The following is a 22903-nucleotide window of genomic DNA, read 5'->3' on the forward strand; positions in this document are numbered from 1 at the left end:
GAGAGCGAGCGGTAGGGGGAGGGTCTAACAGCTGTAGAGGAACTGAGAGGGGGAGAGAGGAGTTAGCACTGGCCACACATAATTTTTTTGACAAGGTTCGGATCTACACAGAGAAAGAGAAGAAGAAATTATAGGGTAAGGGAATTAATGATTAGAGATTGTTCTCCATTTAGACATTTATAGAAGTAAGTATTTATCTGATTGTGATCTTAATAATTTTTAATGATGGTTAAAAGTATTTAACCAGTGCATTGGTCAGTATGCACTGGGTTGATCATAGACTAAAAGTGTGCAAATCCAATGGTCTCTTTAACACTTTATTTGAATAATTGACAAATTGCTGACAAAGCCAATAAGTAAACCATGGATGCGTTTTTGTCTGTGTAGAATGCAGTCATAAACTTATGAGTACTGAATAACAATGCCCCAAAATGGTGAAGTTGTTTCCTGGTTGATTACTGGTCTATGATTATTACTCATCTTCCCTGTGTGGTGTTCCTCTTTCTGCTTGACTGCATAGCCTTTGAGCACATTGCTTAGTGAATGTGCACACGTTTACAGATATACTTCTCGGTCCGCTTAGCAGAAACTATCTGTCCAGTAAGAATTAAGAAAGAATATGCGGAAGACTCTTAACCGGAAGTCCAGTACAAAGTTAGCTCGCAAAGACGTCAACCAGGCAAAGAGTCACCAAAACCTCCCAAAAAAATAGACATGAATGACAGCGTCGTCATAGGTTGCAGCTAGGGCTTTCGAGAACTAATACGTTGAATGGTATTACAGCAATAGATCGAGGAGGGTAGGGTAGAACCGTAGCTCGAGTAAGTAGGAGTGTGCGACTGACTCTGGATCCGCACTTGAGGTGTCCAGGATTTCATACGGAGCCAGGTAAGTGCATAACGCTAGCTATCATCATACAACAACCGTTGCTCCCATTAAAACGCATATCTATTTCATCCTTTTGTGGAAGGAATTAGCATGGTAACACGTTAACATCAATTAAATGACACGCAGTTCTTCCTGGTTCGCTGTTTTCTTCTGGCTACGGTTCTAGATTAGCTAACGGTAGCTAGCTGTCCAGCTAGCCAGGCTAACATCGAGCAGTTTCACCGCAAGATAGTTTGGATTGCCTGTTAGATTTGTGGCGTACAGGCGACTTTAAATTACATTCACAAACTGTGTAGATGTTTTCTTAAGTGGATCTCAGCCGCATCGAGACCAGACTTGTAGTAACCATAACTAATCAATGGCATGTTCAGAGACCAGAGGTGGGTGGGGCACCAGGACAGGGGAGATGTGCCCAGTGTCCAGTGTCCAGAACGACTCTAGATTTCATAGTACCAGCTGTCCATTCATACATTACATGATGTCATGACTCGCTGCTTTTGTGTTAATTTTGGTTTGCCACACAAGCTACATGAAACATTTCTTAAAGTATAACTTGCGGTAAGTCTTAGTCAGAATCTAACAATTGTAGGAAACTTACTCTCCTAATCGAATTTCCAATGGCTAAAGTAAAGTGTGTGTTCTCAAATTTCTATACGTGTTTTTCTGCTCACTGGCAACATTTGTAAAGAGATTACTGAGGGTTTAGCTAAAGCTTTAAGTGCTTTTAATGGTTATGCTGCCCCACAGACACAGAAACATACAAATTACATTTAAACTGGCATAGCGTTCTTCTGATTTGTAGATATTATCCAGACTTGTTTGTGCACATGCCATCTCTGTTCTCCAAAAGAGAAAGTGTGATGCCGTCTTCAACGCAACACCATAATAGACCATGTTTATGAACAACTCTGACTATGGCTCTGGTTGGGGTTAGGGTGGTGTGTGTTTGAGAATGCAGAGACCCTGTAGTTTTCTGACGCCTACATTTGGGGGCGAAGATCTCAAGTGGATACTTGATGTCACTTGTGTGGCTACGGGGTGACAGAATGTCTGGCCTAATTTGAAGCTGCACAAGCGATACTGCTATTCATCGCTGTTATTTTTGTGGAATTTGGTCTCTCTCTTCCCCCCCCCCCTCTCTCTCTCTCTCTCTCTCGGTTTCTCTCTGTCTCTCTCGGTTTCTCTCTCTCTCAGGCTCTCTCAGTCTCTGCATCTCTCTCTTTTCAGTTGTCACATTTCATTGTTTTTCCCTCGTCTACCCTCCTCCTGGATCAGTGAGGCAAGTTTCAGTGTGCAGCTGTTTGGGCGGCTGTTTGACGGATCCTACTCGCAACCCGTTAACCTCCACAGTGGCCTCTTAGATGTCGGCCTGGCAGTCTCTCAGTAGCGTCCCTGGCACACTGGGCGTGGCAGGGGGAGCTGGAGTGGGAGACGACCCACTGGAAGGCCAGTGACCTGTAAGACGAGACATCATTAGCTTGTTTGTCGCTGCTTGAGCCCCCCCTCCCTCCCCCGTCCAGACAGACACGCTCTCCCCAGAAGGTGGGTGTGTCATTAGTCGTACTACAATGGAGTCGTGGCAACAATAGCCGTAGTCATTCTGTGGCCTGGCATGGAAGGACGGAGATGTCACAAATATTCCGTTCCATGTGAGGTAGGTCTGTTGCCATGTGGACTGGTTTTGCATCGTCAGCCTTGAAAACACTGTGCAGCTATCAGCCAACAACCACAGAACACCCACTGATGAACACTAAAACCGACCATAACAAACCGTTTCTTGTCTCGTAACTTGCTTCTCCCCACAGAGAGACTTTGCTTTGTCTGGACTCCACTGCCTTGACTCCACTGCCTTGACTCCACTGCCTTGACTCCACTGCCTTGACTCCACTGCCTTGACTCCACTGCCTTGACTCCACTGCCTTGACTCCACTGCCTTGACTCCACTGCCTTGACTCCACTGCCTTGACTCCACTGCCTTGACTCCACTGCCTTGACTCCACTGCCTTGACTCCACTGCCTTGACTCCACTGCCTTGACTCCACTGCCTTGACTCCACTGCCTTGACTCCACTGCCTTGACTCCACTGCCTTGACTCCACTGCCTTGACTCCACTGCCTTGACTCCACTGCCTTGACTCCACTGCCTTGACTCCACTGCCTTGACTCCACTGCCTTGACTCCACTGCCTTGACTCCACTGCCTTGACTCCACTGCCTTGACTCCACTGCCTTGGCCTCACAGGCCTTTCAAGAGCAAAAAGACTTCCAGACCCCTCCCTTGTGTGTCCAACCATGTGGAATTCATAATGTACAAGTTCTAAACTCTTATTTACAGTAGATGATTTATGTTCGGTCCCTAGTCTGCACACACGTGTCGTCCTTAGGTATGGCTGTAAGGCCGCAGTGATGAAATGCAGACCCTGATGATGTCATGGGATGGAAGTGACAAGAGAGAGAGAGAGACACTGAGGAAAGAGAGGGACGGAGAAACAAAGCGAGAGAGGGCGATTGAGAGACTTTAAGGGATGAGAGGAGTTCAGTCATCCATTCTCCCCAGTGGGAGAACCTTATCCCACTTCCAGGAGAGACTCGGACCACAGCGAGGGAGTTAGAAGTAGGGGGGAGGGAGGGAGGGGGAAGGTGGGGGAGAGAGAGGAAAATGTAGAGCGAGATGATCTCATTGTGCTGTAGTGCCAAAGCAAGGGTCTCATCCCAGGGATCATATTTCCTAGGGTTCAGTAGGGGGGCTGCTGGGAATGGATCACCATACGGCTTACCTCACCGTATAACCCCCCTCCGCCCCCACCCACTTCACCGTATAGGCCCCCTCAACCCCCCCCCCATCCCCCCCACCTACCCATGTCTAGTGTATCCAGACTGGGACCAAACTGAATCCAACCACAATGTCATCAATATGGCAGAAGGGGTTTATAGTCCTGTAACCACCGGGTCGACAGAGGCTTTCTTGGTCTACCCCTCGTTCACACATACTGATCACGCAGTCTTGGTTAAAACCATTATACATCAAAGTGTGGCGCGTGTTTCCCTTAGAGGATTGTACTGAGTGCTGCAGACCTTGGTAGCAGAGGCCAGCCGTCATAGTCTGGAACACACATGGTAGAGTGCTGTTTTTTTTGTTTGTGTGATGTGGTAGAGGGAGTCTGTCAGACTAGTTTTATATTTAGTGTTCACGGGTGAAATATGGACATCGTGCCCAGCTCTGTGTGTGTGTGTGTGTGTGCTCTGTGTGTGTGCGTGTGTGTGTGTGTGTGTGTGTGTGTGTGTGCTCAGGACAGCCAGGTTGATTTGTGTCTTTCCACTGGAACCCGACCCGTATTCTCCTGAATATTTAATTCCCGTTTGTTTCTGCATTATTCAAGTAAAAAGCAAAGATCTTCCGATTCGTGTTTTTACCTCTTTTTTTTCAGGTTGCAGCACTTGTCTGCTCACTTTGCAGGGATGGTTGTTGTTACATATTTTGGGGCCATTTTGTCCTTTATTATTTTTTAAGTGACAGTATAGAGTGACAGGAAAGGCAGGGGGGAGAGAGGGGATCATACATGCAGCCAAGGCCCAGGCTACCCCCGGATTCAAACCCGGGTATCTGCAGGCCTCCGTGGTACTTTCAGGCTCCTGGTGGATTGGAAGTATGGTCACCTGAGACAGACATCTGTGAGAGGAAAGCATATCAAAACGTTCATTTTAAAAGCCTTCAGTCAGATCGGTTGTGGCTAGCCCTAGCTTATGTCAGCATATCAGAAATATTTTAACCCGCTGAATGATTCTTTCTCTTGTCAGAACTTGCATGCCACTGTACCTGAGAGAGTGAAGTGAAGTCTGCGTTATGTTGGTTATTTTCTCCAGTTCTGGCCCCTTAACTTCACAACACTGCACAAAGCCCTATTGCTTCCAAATAGCTGTGACCCAAAAAGTGGACAGAACTGTGTTAATTCCCCTAAAGCCAGTCTGAGCCTCGGTATTGGGCATGAGAACCCTAAGGGGTCCAGCCCTGCTCCAGCCGGCACACAGGAAACACTCTTTTATACAAGGATGGGACGTTTAGGAATGAATAACTAACTTGCCCTGACTGATGCTGTCTAGACGAGCAATTCACTCAGTTGTTTACAGCTGAAGGAGACTTGACCAGGCAGGGGGTGGGCTGTGCAGAGTGAGAGAGATGGGGTCTGTGTCTGGGTCTGGCTGGAGGGCACGTGTCTGGGTCTGGCTGGAGGGCACGTGTCTGGGTCTGGCTGGAGGGCACGTGTCTGGGTCTGGCTGGAGGGCACTGGGAGAAGCCCAGGCCTTCAGGGAAACGCTTGCTGGCTCTCTGAGGAGCCGGGGCCATCGAGATAACGTCTGCTAATGGCAAACATGTGTGAGGTAAATATTTGAGCTAACCTGTAGCAGGACCCACCCCCCCGCTTTTGACGTACCTCGCGTGACAATGTTACCCCGGTTCTGAAAGCATCTCTATGGTTAGTCTGTGCTCTAGTGTGCCTGTGTGTGTGTGTGTGCCTGTGTGTGTGTATCCGAGTCTCTCAAGTGCTTTTGAAGTCCCTCTCGTGTGTGTGTGTGTGTGTGTGTGTGTACTCGAGTGCTTTGAAGGCCTCCTGTGTGGGTGTGTGTGCCAGTGCGCTGTTGTTCGGCTGTGAAGGTTGTGTTGTTTGGCTGTGGAGGTTGTGTTGTTCGGCTGTGGAGGTTGTGTTGACGCGTATTCATACTATTAATGGACCACAGAGGCATTCAGGCACTCTTCCAGGACAAGGACTCTTGTCATTTAGCAATTAAAACATTGCTGTAGTTTGAATAAACGTTTGAGATGTTTTCATGATGTGTCACTACTAATGCACCAACAAAGGAGATGAGCGGAGTCTACATTCGTCAGCCGCGTTTTATAACGATGACTGTGCTCTGGGCACTGATCCTCTTTTATGTTCGCTTACGAAAAAGTTTTCAAGACGTCCAAAGTTCAAAGACCAAATGCCACACCGTTGTAAACATCTGTTTATGTTCCTCCTTCAGATAAAAGAGACACAAGCAAGATGGAGGACTCCAGCAGCAAGCCTTTCATGGTGACCTCCTCCCTCAACCTCAAGGTCACCACCCCGTCCTTCTACAACCAACCAAAGAAGTTCGCCTCTGTGACTGCACCGCGCCCCAAAAGCGTGACCCCCCCCTCCGCTCCCTCCCCAACACCCATCGGCACGGGCATGATTGGTCGAGTCGGAGAGATGCCCCCCCCTCCCCCCTCGCTCTATGAAGGTATGAACATGTCAGCCGCTGTCTCGCTCAACATGGACGTCCTGCATGTCAAATCTACGACTGGTCCACTTAGCAGCCTTCCTCCTCTTCCTCTCCAAGCTCTGGGGCATTTGGTATGAAGGTATCAAATGGGTTGAGATGCCATGCTGTGGTTGAGCCCTCTGGTTCATCACAGGGAGAGAGTAGAGCTTAGGCAGGAATCAGTTGAAGGTTTTAGCTAGCTATATGACTGGTCCTCACTGCACTCAATTTCAGTTAACCCTTTTTGGCACTGAAAGCATGTTGTTATTTTGTTGTCAAGAGCAGGTTTGTTGTCGAATATTTAATAGTTTTTCTAGTGATCCTAGAGTTTGGACCAATCATCTGAACATACATGAAAAAAACATAAAAATAAACATGAAACCCTCCATTTTATAGAAAATGATTAGTATCCTTGGCAACGGAGCATTTTGAAAATGGAAGTGTAATTGTATTGTCACGCCTTTTTAACCGTTATCAACTTCCTGCTTTCTGTCAGACTTCCCACCCCCTCCTCCCCCATTGGATGATGCTGAGCAGCTAGCCCCGCCCCCTGTATGCTTCACCACATCCCTGAAGGACCCCCACCCTGCCTTTCCCGCCCCTCCCCCACCCGCGGTTGATGATTTGCCCCTCCCGGACCCCCCTGAGGAAATTGCCTGTCACCCCACCTCCCCCTCTCCTCCCCCTCCTCCCCCGCCTCCTCCCCCTCTCCCGGTCCCTGGTGCCAGTGTTCCCAGTGCCATCGGGAAGTCTACGGTGAGTCTGTGGTACACCCTTTCATACCAGTTTGTCAAATGCCGTGGAAGTATGAAGGACTCTGACCTTGTTTCTCTGATATTCTTCATTTTCTCTCTCTCTCTCTCTCTCTCTCTCTCTCTCTCTCTCTCTCTCAGAACCTGATAGAGAAGCAGACTAGTTTCGACCAGCAGCTGGACTCTCTGACTGACCTGCTTTCTGAGATGGAGACCAGGGGGCCGTTTAACCCCAAGGTAGAGGACACGTGCTGGGCTGGGCTGAGGGAGGGATGGGGGGTCTCCAGATGGAGGGAGGGCCAGTGCACAACGTCTTAAGAGATGGGACACAAGGTGACAGGAGCTAGGTGAGGCATGTGGGAGTGACAAGGCCGTCACAGAGGAGACCAGGGAGAGGAAGAGCGGGGCAGTGGGGGGGCAGTATGGGGTCAGGGCGGGGGGCAGGACGGGGTCAGGGCGGGACGCTGAGTCAGAGAGAAAACACGGAGAGGAGACGGCTCAGTGGAGGTAGTTTGGAGAGCTTCCAAGATGCCTGTTTTTGAACTCTGGGATGAGTAAACTGTAGATACAGAGAGACACGGAGAAAGGAGGAGAGCGAAGGTGGGGTGGAGTGAGTGAGTGATTCTCACTGGACGAAAATTAGAATGTGTGATGCATACAGAGCAGTGGAGAGAGTGAGAGAGGGAGAGGGAGGGAAAGAGATAAATGGATCGAGAAGAGTTTGCTTCCAGGCGTTCAGGCACCCGAGAAACAAGCGTCCATAAATGGACAATGTTTTTATCCGACGAGGAATAACTGGGTCACAAGAGAAAAATGTTGGCTCCACATCACAAATGAAACGTCAGGAACCATATTCTTCCTGATAAGGCCCTTGGCCCTCGTACCGGTCAGGTAGGGATCTGTCAATACAAGTCATTCAGAAGATACGACTGAATATGAAGTTGCAGATAGAGCATTTCTGTGGGCTGTCAAACTGATTCCACAGCGAGGGTGCAGAGGAAGGGTGGATGGAATGTTGATAACGTGGCTGATAAGCCCAGAGCCTGTGCAGAACAGTACGACTGACCGACAAGGGAACTAGTAAAGCATATCAGGAACCTGCGTTAAACAAACTTTTCATTGTCGTCGTCTCCGTAGTTACCGAGCCAGTACTCCGCAGCACCTGCACGACAGCCGAGTGCTCCTCCCCCCACCGCTCCCAAGCCCGCCCTCTCCTTCCTCCCCCCTCCGGAGATGGGGGACAAGCCCCCTCCGGCGCCCTGGGCGGAGGAGCTTAAAGCCAGAACCAACCGAAACCAAGCCAATCACAGTGCATCTGCCGCTTCTGCGCCCGCCCCCGCCGCACAGCCATTGGCTAAAGGCCCGAGTGGCGCTCCCAAGAGTGGTTCCCTTCCTGTCAATCAAACCGGGACGGGGTTCGGGGTCCGAATGGCAGCCCCGGTGGCGCCGAAGCCGAACAAGAACCACATCCCCGCCCCGTACGGCATGGCCTCCCCGGCCGCCCCCACCCCTAAACCCTCCCCCACAGCCAGCTCCTTCCCTCCCCCCCCACCCCAGCCCCCTGGGCCTCCGACCAGCTCAGTGGCTCCCCCTGCCTTCAATCACTTAAAGAAGTCTCCCATGGGTAGCCTGGAAAACATGAACCCGCTCCCTCCTCCTGCCCAAGGCCCGCCTCCTCCTGCCCAAGGCCCGCCTCCTCCTGCCCAAGGCCCGCCTCCTCAGCCTAAGACGATGACATCACCGCCCTCCTCTTTCAACCAGCCAATTAAATCTCCCTCTCCATCAAAGGTATGTTATATTATCCAAGCCTTTCACAGAAACATTTATTTTGGATCTTTATATAGATTTGGATGAATCTGTAAATATATGTTTTATTTTAGAGCCATTTCTTTAACCATTAAAACACCAAACGCTTGGTGAACTCAATGCAATACATACATGTTTTTCTGGTAGCCTTTACCGAGTACAGTAGGGAGCACCTGGGTGTGCAAATGTGAAATCTGTGTTGTGCCCGACCCCATCCTAGCCCTCGCCCCCTGGCCCAGTCCCTATCCCAGGTGGTGGAGTTCCCCTCTCCATGAGAGAGGTGGAGGAGCTGGAGAGAATGACCAACGACTTCATCAAAGATATGGACACACATGCTCCTGTCATCACATCAGCACCCACAGGTAACACGTGCACTCACACAGGTAACACGTGCACTCACACAGGTAAACACGTGCACTCACACAGGTACACACGTGCACTCACACAGGTAACACGTGCACTCACACAGGTAACACATGCACTCACACAGGTAACACATGCACTCACACAAACGCACACATGCTCTTCATCGTGTTTACTGTCCAAGTTACCAAACCGTGTTTACAGTCTCTCTCTCTGTCTGTCTCTCTGTCTGTCTCTCTCTCTCTGTCTCCCTCCCTCCCCCCCCTCAGAGGTGTGTGGTAAGTGTAAGGAGTCCTTGTCGCGCACCCAGCCGGCCGTGCGAGCCATGGACAAGCTCTTCCACTCGGCCTGCTTCTGCTGCCTGAGCTGTCATCGCCCTCTGCAGGGCATGCAGTTCTACGACAAGGACGGGACCCCCGAGTGTGAGGACTGCTACGTGGTGAGGACCCCCACGCCACGCTGCGTGACCCCACACACACACACCTCACCTTCTCGGTATGTTCGTACAGCGGGGGTGAGAGAGAAACACACGCACACACACATGAACAGTGTGATGTCTTCCTCAGAGTTCCCTGGCAGTGTGTTCCCGCTGTGGTGAGAAGATCACAGACCGCGTGCTGAAGGCGGTGGGCCAGTGTTTCCACGCCCACTGCTTCCGCTGCAGCACCTGCTCCTGCAGCCTGGAGGGGGCGCCCTTCATCACCGACGACAACAACAACCCCTACTGTGTCCAGGATTATCACAGGTAGGTCTGTGTGTGTGTGTGTGTGTGTGTAAAGGCTTGAGCACAAGGAAGTGTAGGATCTTTTGTTTGTGTGTGTGTGTCTCTCTGGAATGTCAATAAGCTCTATGTCCTAACATCCTGTGTGTGTGTGTGTGTGTCAGGCGTTTCTCTCCCCTGTGTGTGAGCTGTAACGAGCCCATCGTTCCTGCCCCGGGAAGCGAGGAGACCGTCAGAGTCGTGGCCCTCGACAAAAACTTCCATCTCAAGTGTTACCGGTGTGAGGTGAGTTCCACAAACAGTGACATCAACATTGTTGTATAACCAAAATTCAGTCAATTTGCCCACAATCTGATGGTCCTGAGGAAGCGAGCCTTCTGACACTGCCTCGTCCTGTCCCTGCTCCAGGACTGCTCCCGCCCCCTCTCCATAGAGGCGGATGCAGATGGCTGTTACCCATTGGACGGCAAGATACTGTGCATGAAATGCCACACCCACCGAGCCAAGCAGGCCATGCACTGATTGGTGGAAAACAACAGTCATTCATAGAGGGGGGGGGGAGGGGGAAATGACAACAGAAACTAACCCAAAGCACAGGATCCCTTCATTTCCCTTCATGTCTTTGCAACAGGGCTTTACATGTGCGCACGTGAGTGTTTGTGAGGTAGAGGATGTTTGTATCGAGTTGTCTGCTGGTAGTGTTCCCCTCCCGTCTCTCTCTCCATCTCCCTCCTTCAATGCAGAGGTAATGTACTGCACTGATGTACACTCTTCTCCTCTCGCTCCCTCTCTCTTCCTCCTCTCTTCCTCCTGTCCTCCCTCCCTCCCCTTCGCTGGCCTTGTTCGCGAGCCTGAGTTAGATCTCGCGGCCGCTCTGTGTTTACGCTGAATCTCCCCCAGCATGACTTGCACAAACACATCTTTGTCATGGGCTCAGTCTCACCAGTCCAAAATGGCCGCCCTCCTTCGTGCCCTCCTGACCTCTGAACTCTGACCTGAAGAATGTTCTGTCTGACGTCACAAAGGGAACGGGTGATTGATGGCTGTTATAGACTGAACAGTGATTGTGTGACACTGATCTGAGGTCAGTTTTCTATTGACTCGGATCGTGATGGTTGAGACATTGAGAGGGGAGGTTTAGCTGATCTTAAGTCAGTGCCTAACAGCCTCCTTTTCCAGCATTATGGGGTGTCTAAGTAGACATGAGTCGATAGAGGTTTTAAGGGGGACTGACGTAGACATGAGGTGTTAAGGTGGACTGACGTAGACATGAGGTGTTAAGGTGGACTGACGCCCCCCCTGTAGCTCCCAGATCTGCACTGGTGGGCTGGCAGTACCTTAAGCACACCAGGCGTTGTAGTGCCTGTGAGCAAACACGTTCCTTAACAGCCTTTAGTGTGCTTTCTTCAGAACTATACATCCCATCGGGCATTGCACGTTTTACAGAGCGGTGCAGTATGGGAAATGTAGTTCCCCTAGGGCTAACACCTTAGTGCAAAAAAAACAAAAAACAAAGATGCGGAAAATCGTGAACGTTGCTCTTTTTCATTTGTGGTGTGAGCTTGTTACTTCATAGGCATGCAACACAAACAGATCTCTGATAGTCTTGCTCCATTTGATCATGCAAGATAAAAATGAAATAAAAAAAATTGTCATTGTGAAAATAATTTAAAGTGTAATAGCGAATTTCAGCCTAGTGTGTAATTTTGTGGCATGCTGTCAAGAACAAAAGAGACAGGGAGTTGTGCCAAACAGAATCCATTCCAGTGATCTCAGAAAGGAGAACAGCTGAATGAAAGCAGAGTAACAGAGTGTACAATGGTGTTTCTTGTTAGAAAGCTATACAGAAAGACGTCTCCTGGTGTGTCATTCACTCTGTGACTGCATACAAGTTACAGCTCTGGAATACATTGAGAGACCACTGCACCTTTTTCGTTCATGTTCCTCACTTAAAATTGTCCTTCTCAACTTAAAAAAAATAAATAATAGCAAAAAGGTGCAGTAGTCTCAATGTATTCCAGAGCTGTATAGTCCATCAGTTGTTTCAGTAAGGTTGATACAGAATGTTGCTACTTTAAGTGTGAGTACCCACCCTCCCAACTCTAAATGTTTTGTGTTATTTCTTTTTGCAGTCGTAGCTCTCTGAACAATGCTCTAAACCTGATACGAACAAGGATTCTAAGTATTATAGCCACACAGGTATAAAACCAAGCAGCCACTACAGAGAGCAGGAACATTATAACAGCTTCAGATGCTCCTGCAAAGTACAGGTCACTGACTGAAAACACCTTCAGCTCACTCTTCCCATTCCTATTTGTTTTTTTTTTACATCTCTTTAATTTGGTTGTGTGTGTTGTACATGGTATATCAGTCTTCAATGAATACCACTATTTTGCCATAACTCTTCTAGTGTATAATAGTGTTTTGGTATTTGTTCTATTTTGAGTTACTATACTTATAATCTTCCAGTACTATGTTACATCGATTATGACTCTTTTGACTTTGTTGGTTTGCATGCGGTCCTTTTCCAAGATGATGTCCCACTGTTGTTTTTAGGCTGGTGTTACCCATAGCAACACTCCTTCCCACGAACACATTCGTTCTTATGAATTTGACCACCGCCTTGCACAACAGTTAAACAATAACTAACACAACATCCCAAACCAGGAGGCCAAATGTGACTCGGCATGTAAACTGTGATGATGATGTTGTTGTTGTTTATGTTTTTCTATCTTAAGTATTATCTCCATTTTTTTTATTTGCACAAACTATTTCACCCTTGTGACCATGCCTCCATCACCAGTGCTCAGTATGACAGTGATGATGATAATGCCTTCTCCATTTTCCTCCAACATTAATTTAATTGTCATGTATGATTATTGCCTTGTTTTTTCATAATGTTCTTATATAAATCCCTCAATTATGATAGTGTGAAAGTGTACAGTATATGTTTACGTTTCAAAACATGCAAACGTTATTGACCTTATATTTGTTTCTCTTCTCATTTTACTGTACTCAAAATAATAAAACAAATTGCTAATTGCCAAAACGGTTGTTGTCCTTTCTTCCAAACTGGTTAGTTTGTGAATATTCCACCTTTTATAAAAACTCTAATATATAAAATACACAATCGAAACAAAACATTGTCTACTCAGCAGGTTTCTTTTTACACTTTCGTGTTTTCCCCCTCTCTCTCTCGCTCTCTCTGGCCTCTACATGTGACAGTGTCGCAACGTGGAACCTCTCCTGTCTTCAGTCACGTGTACAACGTATCTGAACAACCTCTATCAGTTCATACCAGCCCTATGTTGCACTGATAGTGACGACTATGAAGCAGGATATGTACGCACTAGAGATGTATGCCTGTGTGTATTCTCTTTGCTTGAATTGTGGCTTTCTGTAAAGTTGGTATACAGAAAAAGGTAGGTCTCTGAGTGAAAGTCTAAAACATTTGTGGTGAACGTTTAAAGGGATTCCCAAACATCCCTACCGGTTGTACGCACACACACACACACAGCAGATCATGCCTGTCCCATACTAGGACTGTCGTACCACGGAATCATGGGTGCTGAGAGCAGTGAGCCACTCTCTTTATCAGAACGTCAGAGGAGGAGAGAAGTGAGTGATGAAAAGAGATAGAGAGCTGAGATGTCAGCTAGCTGACGGAGGGAGGGAGGGAGAGGTGCCTCCATATTTGAGGGAGAACATCAAACAAAAACCATCAGTGGATACAACACGCTGAAGGCAGAAGTTAAGAGAAAGAAGAAGAACATGATTGGGAACCAGCCTGAGCCTCAGGTATGAACTATAGAGATGTTATGCGAACTTTGCATCGTTAGAAAATAGTAACTATGGAAATAAATTACTTTGGATTAACCATAAACATATTTTAACTGTTTGAGTCTTGGCAATTACTTTCATAGTCCCAGGTAAAGAAAGTACATGAGCTGGACTACTGTAATATTACAGCCAACATCTAACCCATCAACATTACATTTAATTGTAGACAGATTTAAGTAGCATTGAGAATTAAAATGCAAACGTAGATGTGACTGAAGAAAAGGGAACTAAAAAAAGAAACATACCTTTCTTTGTCGCAATACAGGCCCAGCTCCAGTTCCAGCTTCTTCCCCAGCCACAGTTTCAGCTCCAGGTCCTCTCTGATCCCCAGCCCAGCCCCCAGGCCCAGGTCCTCTCTGTACCCCAGGCCCAGCCCCAGGCTCAGGCCCTCTCTGAACCCCAGCCCAGCCCCCAGGCTCAGCCCCAGGCCCAGCCACAGACTGTTCCCCAGCCTGAAGAGGAAGTGAAAACCAGGGTGTTCTCCAGACTCCTCCTCTTCCTCTTGGGGTCCTCCCTCTGCGTCTCGGTTTTGGGCCTGGCCTATTACTCCCGGCAGCACCTCGCAGCAGTTGGCACAGAGGTCAAAAAGGCAGATAACCCTAACCTTAACCCAGGTAGGCAAACACACAGACACAGGGACACACAAACTGTAAACACTTACCCCCCACAACACCCTTCCTTTTCTCTTTCAGCCGTGTTCCCATGCCTGACCCCTGCTTGCCAGGAGGCCTCTGCTCGTCTGGCCCTGTCCGTTGACCCTTTCACCCAGCCTTGTGACTACTTCCTGTTCACCTGTGGGTCGGACGGGTCCTCTCTAACCAACAGAGGGAGACAGAGAGGCAAGGGGCTCCCTTCACACCTGCAGGTTGAGAGAAAGAGGGATGTAGATGCTGGCAGGCAAGGGAGAGGACGGAAGGAGAGACAGACTGACAGAGAGGAGGAAGAGATGACTGACAGAATGCTGGACAGACAGACTGCTCTGCTGCAGTCACTGAAGGCCATTCTGGGTATTTACCTAATCTATATTGTGATTTGCTATTCACACAGTCAAAATACAGAGAATTGTGTTCGGACTGTGACTAATCAGATGAGTCTTTACATTTTATTTGACACTTTTGACTCCTTTTCAGAGGTGGAGGATCTGTCTGGACCTGCCAGCCCAGCGGTGCAGAAGGCCCGGGGGTTTTATCGCTCCTGTATGGAGAAGGGACCCACTGAGAGCGCCGGAGCAGAACCCTTTCTCAGACTCATCCAGAAGGTGACACTGCAGAGGGTTGGCCTCTGGATATGCCTGAACACATTTAGACATGTAGTCATTTAGCAGACGCTCTTGTCCAGAGCGACTTACAGTAAGTACAGGGACATTCCCCCGAGGCAAGTAGGGTGAAGTGCCTTGCCCAAGGACACAACGTCAGTTTGCATGACCGGGAATCGAACTGGCAACCTTCGGATTACTAGCCCGATTCCCTAACCGCTCAGCCACCTGACCCCCCCCCCCCCCCCTTTTACCACGTTTTGATGTGTGTTCCTGTGCAGAGTTCCATGTTTTATTGCCCTCCCTCCCTCCATTCTCCCATCCCTCTTTCCTCAGCTCGGTGGGTGGGGGGTGTCGGGTGCGTGGAATCAGACCGACTTTAACTCCACGCTCTCTCTGTTGATGAGGGACTATGCCACCTTCCCGTTCTTTAACCTCTATGTAGGCAAGGACCCCAACGACGTAGATCCAAGGAGCAACAAGAAATACATACAGGTCAGAAGCAGGGACAAAGACACCGTTTCCTCACGGTGGTATTACATAATGTGTGAAATAGTAGTGATGTAACCAGGTTTATTTGGGGTGGGTTACAGTGACAACATAAGCGAAATAACAACAGTGGTTAAAAGCTATTTGTTTATCAGATTGACCAGCCTGATTTCCAGATTCCCATCGAATGGAGCAATGAGAAGCAAAAGTCAAAAGCGAACACTCAGGTGACTGAAGGATCACGCTAGCAGCACATGAGACAGAAGTACAATTCCTCGATCCTGACTTTCCCCCCCCCCCACCCTCCCCCCCCCCCCCCCCCCTTCCCCCAGACCTTGCGTCCGTTCCTAGCATCGTGTGAGAAGTACCTGGCTCTGCTGGGCTCCGCCCCCATCAGCAACAGTCTCCATGTGGGCCTCTTCATCTCTCTGTCCTCGGAGCTCGCGGTAACCGCTGCCCCTCTACATCATCGCCTGCAGCTGGGGCTGCTGTACCAACGCAAGACCATCAGAGAGCTGCAGGTACACACACACACCCCCACACACACTCTTCTGGTTTACCTGCATACATTGTCACTCATTCCTATTTCTTCCTCTTTCTCATTCACACAGACCTTGGCCCCTACTATTGATTGGCTGGGCTGTCTGCAGGCTGCCTTCCATCCACACCCAGTCAGCCAATTGGATCAAGTCTTATTGCACAACCTCCCTTACATCATTCAAATGTCTCGCATCATTGGCAAATGGCTCAACAAACATGAACTGAGCGCCAGGTAAGTCTGATAATAAACTGTCTGGAAACTGTCAAACGTTACTCATCCTTAATGAATAGCTACACTGTGTTAACTACCTCCGCTACATATTAAAGTAACTGTTAACATCTCTTGTTTTTCCTCTGTCTTTTGCCTCAGCGGCCCTATTCACACCTACATGATCCTGTCTCTGCTGCAGACTTTCATACCTGCCCTGGACTCCAGGTTTGCTGAGACGGACAGGAAGTTCTCATCGGCTCAAGGGTACACTGAGAAGGTTAGAAGAAGAACGTTACTTTGTTTTGTCGATAGAGTTGTGGCAGAATTTTGTAGTACTCACATTTTGTATTGAAGTGGTTGGGTTGTTGGATTAAGGATTTGTTTACATTCTGGTGACCTGAAGCAGAAAATCCCTCGCTGGAAGCAGTGTGTTTTGGAGACGGAGAAAGGCTTTGACACTGTGCTCACAAGCCTTCTTCACAAGACGACCGTTCACAAAGAAGTGAGGGTGGCACACTTACTCATTTTTTTTTATGGGCATGAGCTTTCCTAGTCTGAGAGACAAAATGTGTTTATACAGATGGAGGAGATGACTGAGAATATATTTTCCTCCTTGAAGTCCAAACTGGCAGATCTCAAATGGAGGGATGAGGAATCTCACCAGTCGGTTGTAAATAAGGTAAAACCAATATTTAACTTCATTTCAGTTTCTAGTAGTAAAATAAAATGTAAGAAGAAAAGTAAATATTTTTGTCTGTCCAGGTTTGGTCTTTAACTCCAAGATTGTCATCTAAAGGAGCCATCCTCCATGACACAGAACTAGACCAAATGTTCTCAAAGGTAGACTAACATACCAGCGGTCATCTTCTAACAGCCTGTCACTTGTTGATGTGATACTGATCTCTCTGTTACTTCCAGGTGACGATCAGGGAACATGACTACTTCTCCAACTATGTCCAGTCCCTCTCCCTTCAGCAGAAGAAACGCATCGATCTCTTCTCCGAGACAGAGGAAAATAAGTGAGTAATCTTTCCTTTGTCTTTGCAGAGTTTGTAGAGGGTGGTGGCATCATTAAGGATCTGAGAACGGGAGTGGTATTCTCACAACACATATCGGAAATTATTCTAGACCAATTTGTTCATAATGATCTCTATCTTCTTCCTCCTCCAGTTTGTCAATCACTTTATTTATCTCTGGGGAGGATCTGGTATTTCCCATAGGACTGTTTGTACCACCTCTCTTCCACCCTACGTATCCCCCAGCTGTTAACTACGGGGTTTTAGGTTCTTTGATTGCCAAAGACATCCTTCACCTCCTTCTGCCAGACAGTAAGGACAACAGTCACCATTCCTCCCATCATCATCAATACACATTCATCAACTCATTCATATAGATCTGGAAAACATGGAGACCGCTGCACCTTTTTTCTTTCATTTAAAAAAAGTACCTTTCTGTTCCTCACTCAAAATGGTCCTTCTCATCTTTTAAATAAACGAAAGAAAAAGGTGTAGTGGTCTTGATTTTTTTCTCTCCAGAGCTGTCAACTGTGCGCATGTGCATGCTGTGTTATATTTACAGTCCATTCTCAGAGTGAGACCGTTCAGACAGTGGGGGAGTGTGTGTGGGAGCATTACGTCAGAGTGACACAGGGCGCAGGGAGAGTGGGCGCGTTCTCGCTGTCCTCAGCGCAACGGCAGGAGATGTGGGTGCAGTACTCCGCCCTGCAGGTGGCGCTGCAGGTCAGTTTTAAGGACTTCCGTTTTATGACCTCCTTTTGTGGTCTCTTTCCTTAAAATCAACCTGCGTGAGCATTATAAATACACTGACATGTCCCCCCCTGCCGCTGCCCCCACTCCCACCCCCATCTCAATCTCCATCTTGTTGTAAGGCTTATCATCTAAATCTGAAGCAGCGACCTGATGATTCATCTCTATCGGGTCTTTCGCACACTCACCTGTTTCTCACCTCATTCACTCAGGTAAATAACAACCATGTCTAATCATGACAACCATAGTTTTTCGTCATCTTTCAACTGGATACGAAACTTTGCTCAAATATCACATTACCCTTTAATTAATAAATACTTGTTGATGTATTGAATAGGCTAAGTATAAATGCTTATCGATGTTGATTTCTTGTTTCCATCATCTTTCAGATTAACTGTGACTCCGACCCCTATCGTGAGTTCATGCCTTTTGAGCCTTCCTTCCTGGTGACGGTTTTATGTACAAACTCTGAACTCTGCCCAACGACCATGACCTGCCCCGACAAACCACAACAGAATTTAACAAACAACTGCTGAGGTGACTAGCAAAGACATTGAAAGACTATGCCTACAATGTTACAGAGCTTCAAGTTCCAATGAAGTGCGCCCGTCAAGTGGCTACAGTGGCCGCTGAGGAGTTTGTGGTCAAGCCTGTTGCTCATATGGATAGTTATGGTAACCTACGATCTCATGAAACGCATAGGTCACCTATGCAGACTATGCACAGAATGTCGATTGAAGCAAATCAGTGACATAATGTTTTGAATTTTAAAAGGCATTGAATACTTAATATTGAAATTTAAACACCATCGAATATGTTGGTTTTCAATTCACCTATTTAAAATTGAAATATACATTTATTTATATGTAAAAAACCGAATCTGATCAAAAATTCAAGGTTCGGAAATTCCGGTTGCTCAAATTGGAATGGTGAAATTCAGATCCCAAATATTCGAACAAAAGAAATTGGAGCAGAATTAATTCGATAATTTTGAAAAGAAAACAACAGTAAAAAAAAAAAGCCGTTTAAGTAAAATGTAGATATTTGTGCAAATTTGTAGTTGTGTGTTTCTTTTTTCCAAAAAATAAAGTAGCCTACAAAAACATTGATTTCATTGTTGTTAATGCGTTTATTTGAGGGTTGTGATTCCGACTTAAGTTGAACGTAACGCTAAATAATGTTGCAATTTCAAGCTAGTAGGCCTAGCTAACACACATTGTTGTTTCACTTTCTGAGCGAAAACGTTACAGCTAACTTGCAAACCTTCTCGAACAGCCGTTGGCAGTTAGAATTTCCAAAAAATAACAATTCTAATTTAATTAGCTCGAATAAAACGTGAACATGCCTCAGTTGTAGCTAGCTGTAAGTTACAATAAATAGACTAGCTAGGCTACATTGATATAATTTAGTTTACTTTAAATTATTGTAGGAGCACTATAGAGGCAGGTCAGGGATTAGTTCCGAATACTCCTTAAGCCTACTGACTTGATTTTCTGTCTTTTTTTTTATCAATCTCAGAAGGATTGAAGAAATGCCGAAAGAGAAAAATAGAACGAATGGGAAAAAGAGAGTAAATATTAAATTGAAGGAAACAATAATCCATCCAAGGAAACACAAAGTTAAACCCAAACAAAAGCCGGCAAAACAAAGGTTCAACACCCCGGCTAAACCACAGGTGAAAAGTTCCGTTAAATCACCTTTGTTGGCAAAGCAACCAAAGACAAAATCTCCAGGCGGTCGAGGCCTAGGGAAGGCAGGAGCTCGACGGTTGGGTCAGTTACTGAAACGTGCAATTCAAGAGAAGACAAATGTCACAGGAAAAGAAAAACAGCCGTTGCCATGTAAGTATTGTTACAGTAGAAGAGCTACTGTATTGTACTAACGTTAGTACAGTACTGTTAGCTAGTCTAACCGGCCATTGTTTAATGTTTAAGATAGAGCTAGTTTAATGTTTTCAGATTCTACTTACTGTAGCCAGCTATCAGATAAGCTACATTAGATGCAATTTGGAGTTCATATGAGTTCATGAATATTTCATAATAAACTAAATATATCATTACATTGCACGTAGCAACTCCAGTCCGGCTTTTCAAGTACCAGGTACAGGCTGAACCGAGTGAAGCCAAGACAGGATCAGGTTTGCCCAGGGTCTCGCAACTGATACTTCGGGTGGTCTCTCAGTGTAAGCACCGCGGGGGTATCTCCATGGTGGAGCTCAAGCACGCCTTGGCAGCTGGTGGTTACGATGTCAGCAAGAACAACACCCGTGTTAACTTAGCAGTGAAGGGTCTGGTGAGGAAAGAGACTCTGGTGCAGACCACAGGAACTGGAGCATCAGGTTCATTCAAGCTCAACAAAAAGGTAGAGACCAAATCAGTACTTTTTTGGGTAATAATTTGATTGACATGTTACAGCTGATGAGAAATTAGCAATTTTACCCAAAGTATGAAATGTGCATTTTAGAAGTTTTAACAAATGTTTACCGTTTTCTAGAAATTATCAGGGGAAAAGAATGTGAAAAGAGCCACAAGACTTAAAACAGGCGCCAAGTCTGCAGGTGAGAAAGGAACCTTGAAACCAAAAGGACAGGCTGCAAGACCAGGTGCTAAAACAGGCAAACCAGCAGGGAAGTCACCCAAACCAGCAGGGAAGTCACCTAAACTAGCAGGGAAGGGAACCAAGTCATGCCCTAATAAAGCAAATCACAGAAGACAGCGATAAAGATGGTGAAAAGACAAATCAAGGCGCTTACAAAAGCACCACAACACCCAGAGAAACAGAGTACAACAACCAAGTGAAGCAATTCCTTATGGAGTTGGACTGACAATACAGACCTCTGGTAGATTTTAGATTGGTAGATAAACTATTTTAACATCACATGGTACAAGTTTTTCATCATACCGTTGTCCTTGCCATAATAGTGTGTAATTATATTTTACATGTATATACTATGGTGTATATTTCATTACATGTTTTATGAAGTGAAATGTGACTTTTTGTAACACAGCTCAAGACATTTTTGTTTCAAGGATCACAAATCAATCTGATTTATCAACCTTATCAAACAGTTTATTATTACTGTATATCCAAGACCTGCTAAATAAAAAATGGCAATTCAGTATAAGATGTTTATATTCACCATTGTCTTATTAAATGTATTTGCTCAAACAGCACAGTTCCAACCAGTAACAAAAAAAATAGTACTTCACACAAGTCAGTTGCACCATTCATACATATCCATGCCTCACAGAACATAAGAGCTGAGGCAGCCAGTCTGTACTGTATTTCTGGCCAACCTCTTCCTCATCCATTAAAGTCCATGTATTTGCCGTGTCCTCTGGAGCAGCAGTTTGGTAGCATCACAACACACCCCATACCTCCTCAAAGGCAGAGCACATCTTGGCACAGGTCAGTGCAGCAGAGAGGGGGTAGTTACTAATGGAAACGGTCTTCTCAGTGTAATCCACATTCACCTGAGTGAGAGAACGAGGAGGTAAATGTGAACCAGTTTACACAAACAGAAGACACTCGCCTGTGTGGACTAGAGGAAGGTTGCCTCCGGGAAATGTGTCAAAGGTAGTTCTCCATGTATAATATTGGACTTATATTTTCAATTACATTTTACATTTAGTCATTTAGCAGACGCTCTTATCCAGAGCGACTTACAGTAAGTACAGGGACATTCCCCCCGAGGCAAGTAGGGTGAAGTGCCTTGCCCAAGGACACAGTGTCATTTTCTGTACGGCCGGGAATCGAACTGGCAACCTTCTGATTACTAGCCCGACTCCCTCACCGCTCAGCCACCTGACTCCCAATAGAAGCTCATTTCTAAAACTAAGCTTGGAACTTCCAGCAGAAAGTTACATTGAACAAAACTTACAGCTCCGTGTGCAAACGCCCCCACAACCACAGTAGCAGGCCCCTCCTGAGGCACCACGGTCCTGGGGCACACAGCCTCCCCAGAGGAGAAGGAGGTGCAGATTCTTGGACATCCAGCAGGCAGGTGGTCCGATACGGGGTTCCTGATCAGCTTCAGTAGGCGCTGGGGGCCGTCGGCTGCCCTCACGCTCAACTTGTGCAGAAGTTGGACTAGAAGGGGTAGAAGAAGAGATGAAGTGAGAGATGGAAGTGAAAGTAATGACTGGATAGATCCAACGACAGAGGTTTTAGCTTTGTGCCCTATCCCTGAAGCCTACTTTCTCCCATCGAGCCCTGATATATGCTGGAAATGAACAAGACACAGGGCCACTATTCTTACCCATGAGGCCACAGAAGCGGGGGAAGGTTCGAGGAATGCGAGTCTGTGGGTTAATCTCTACCAGGGCGTTTCTCTCTGTATGGATGTAGACTTGCAGCAGGCCTGCTCTGTTTAGCGGGCTGTCCATTAGCATCAGCAAACACTGGCGGAGTGCAAGAACGACACATTAGATCGAAAATGAAAATGGAGTCAGTTAATTAACAGGAGTCTTTAAAGCTCTTTGAGAACATACCTGATGCGTGATATCAGGTCTAATCTTTCCGGGATCCCTCCCACTTTTAATGATCATGCTCTTGTGTTGATCACAATTTAGCAGCTCGAAAGTTTTCCCAACCTGTGAGCAAAGAACATTAACAGAGGAAGTAGTTTATTTACTGCTGGTGTGTCATGCTCGACAGCAAACCATTTTTTCCCAGAGGGGAATAGAGGCTAGCTACCAAGCAACTTGTTTACACTACTAAAGAACATTCTGAATGCATTCGATTCCGAACTTCATACCTTCACAGTCTCAAGCGTTGCCCCCTCTAGAACAACTACTAGCCGCCTCTCAGTCATGCGATCGTGAAGGCTGCGAAGATGTTTGGCTGGTTTTGGTTCATATTCGTCTAAATGTTCAAAACCACGTTTGTTACTCATACTGTCAGCCATGCTTGCGAAATGGATGGACGCAGGAATACTGCGTGGCACTTAAGTTCGTAGGACTGCGTAGGCTGAGGCATAGACATGTATATAT

At 46.8% G+C, this 22903-nt stretch overlaps 5 protein-coding genes across 8 annotated transcripts in view; 3 read left to right on the plus strand and 2 right to left on the minus strand.

Moving 5' to 3' along the window:
• fam131bb (family with sequence similarity 131 member Bb) overlaps window positions 1–13921 on the minus strand; it is a 37038-nt gene extending 23117 nt beyond the window's left edge. The window contains exon 1 of the mRNA XM_067237245.1: window positions 13897–13921. The gene's annotated coding sequence lies outside the window, so the exon portion shown is untranslated. The remainder of the gene's footprint in view (window positions 1–13896) is intronic.
• zyx (zyxin) lies at window positions 8–12853 on the plus strand. The gene is made up of 10 exons (XM_067237242.1): window positions 8–135; window positions 5909–6148; window positions 6666–6925; window positions 7063–7158; window positions 8059–8709; window positions 8948–9089; window positions 9360–9529; window positions 9657–9835; window positions 9976–10096; window positions 10220–12853. The coding sequence occupies exons 2-10, from the start codon at window positions 5929–5931 to the stop codon at window positions 10331–10333; spliced, it is 1953 nt and encodes a 650-aa protein (XP_067093343.1). The 5' UTR covers window positions 8–135; window positions 5909–5928; the 3' UTR covers window positions 10334–12853.
• kel (Kell metallo-endopeptidase (Kell blood group)) lies at window positions 13504–19021 on the plus strand. Of its 4 annotated transcripts, none has more exons than XM_067237238.1 (17): window positions 13504–13609; window positions 13917–14265; window positions 14344–14658; window positions 14782–14909; window positions 15243–15401; window positions 15551–15622; window positions 15728–15916; window positions 16007–16167; window positions 16306–16423; window positions 16550–16648; window positions 16727–16825; window positions 16909–16986; window positions 17065–17165; window positions 17317–17474; window positions 17725–17885; window positions 18035–18124; window positions 18302–19021. In XM_067237238.1, exons 1-17 carry the CDS (start codon window positions 13583–13585, stop codon window positions 18446–18448), a joined length of 2451 nt encoding a protein of 816 aa, XP_067093339.1. In that variant the 5' UTR covers window positions 13504–13582; the 3' UTR covers window positions 18449–19021. The 4 variants fall into 4 exon arrangements, with proteins under 4 accessions (XP_067093339.1, XP_067093341.1, XP_067093340.1 ...); XM_067237240.1 differs by having other exon boundaries at window positions 16766–16825; XM_067237239.1 differs by having other exon boundaries at window positions 16553–16648.
• LOC136943789 (histone H1-like) lies at window positions 18357–21032 on the plus strand. The gene is made up of 4 exons (XM_067237246.1): window positions 18357–18449; window positions 19431–19753; window positions 19984–20273; window positions 20406–21032. The coding sequence occupies exons 2-4, from the start codon at window positions 19444–19446 to the stop codon at window positions 20631–20633; spliced, it is 828 nt and encodes a 275-aa protein (XP_067093347.1). The 5' UTR covers window positions 18357–18449; window positions 19431–19443; the 3' UTR covers window positions 20634–21032.
• Window positions 20955–22833, minus strand: emg1 (EMG1 N1-specific pseudouridine methyltransferase). Its single transcript, XM_067237247.1, has 5 exons — window positions 22669–22833; window positions 22403–22504; window positions 22171–22312; window positions 21793–22001; window positions 20955–21385 (listed from the first exon to the last, which is right to left on the minus strand). The coding sequence occupies exons 1-5, from the start codon at window positions 22816–22818 to the stop codon at window positions 21272–21274; spliced, it is 717 nt and encodes a 238-aa protein (XP_067093348.1). The 5' UTR covers window positions 22819–22833; the 3' UTR covers window positions 20955–21271.
• Between the last annotated feature and the right edge of the window lie 70 nt (window positions 22834–22903).

This window comes from Osmerus mordax, chromosome 6 (genome assembly GCF_038355195.1).
Source record: "Osmerus mordax isolate fOsmMor3 chromosome 6, fOsmMor3.pri, whole genome shotgun sequence".
Taxonomy (NCBI): Eukaryota; Metazoa; Chordata; class Actinopteri; order Osmeriformes; family Osmeridae; genus Osmerus; species Osmerus mordax.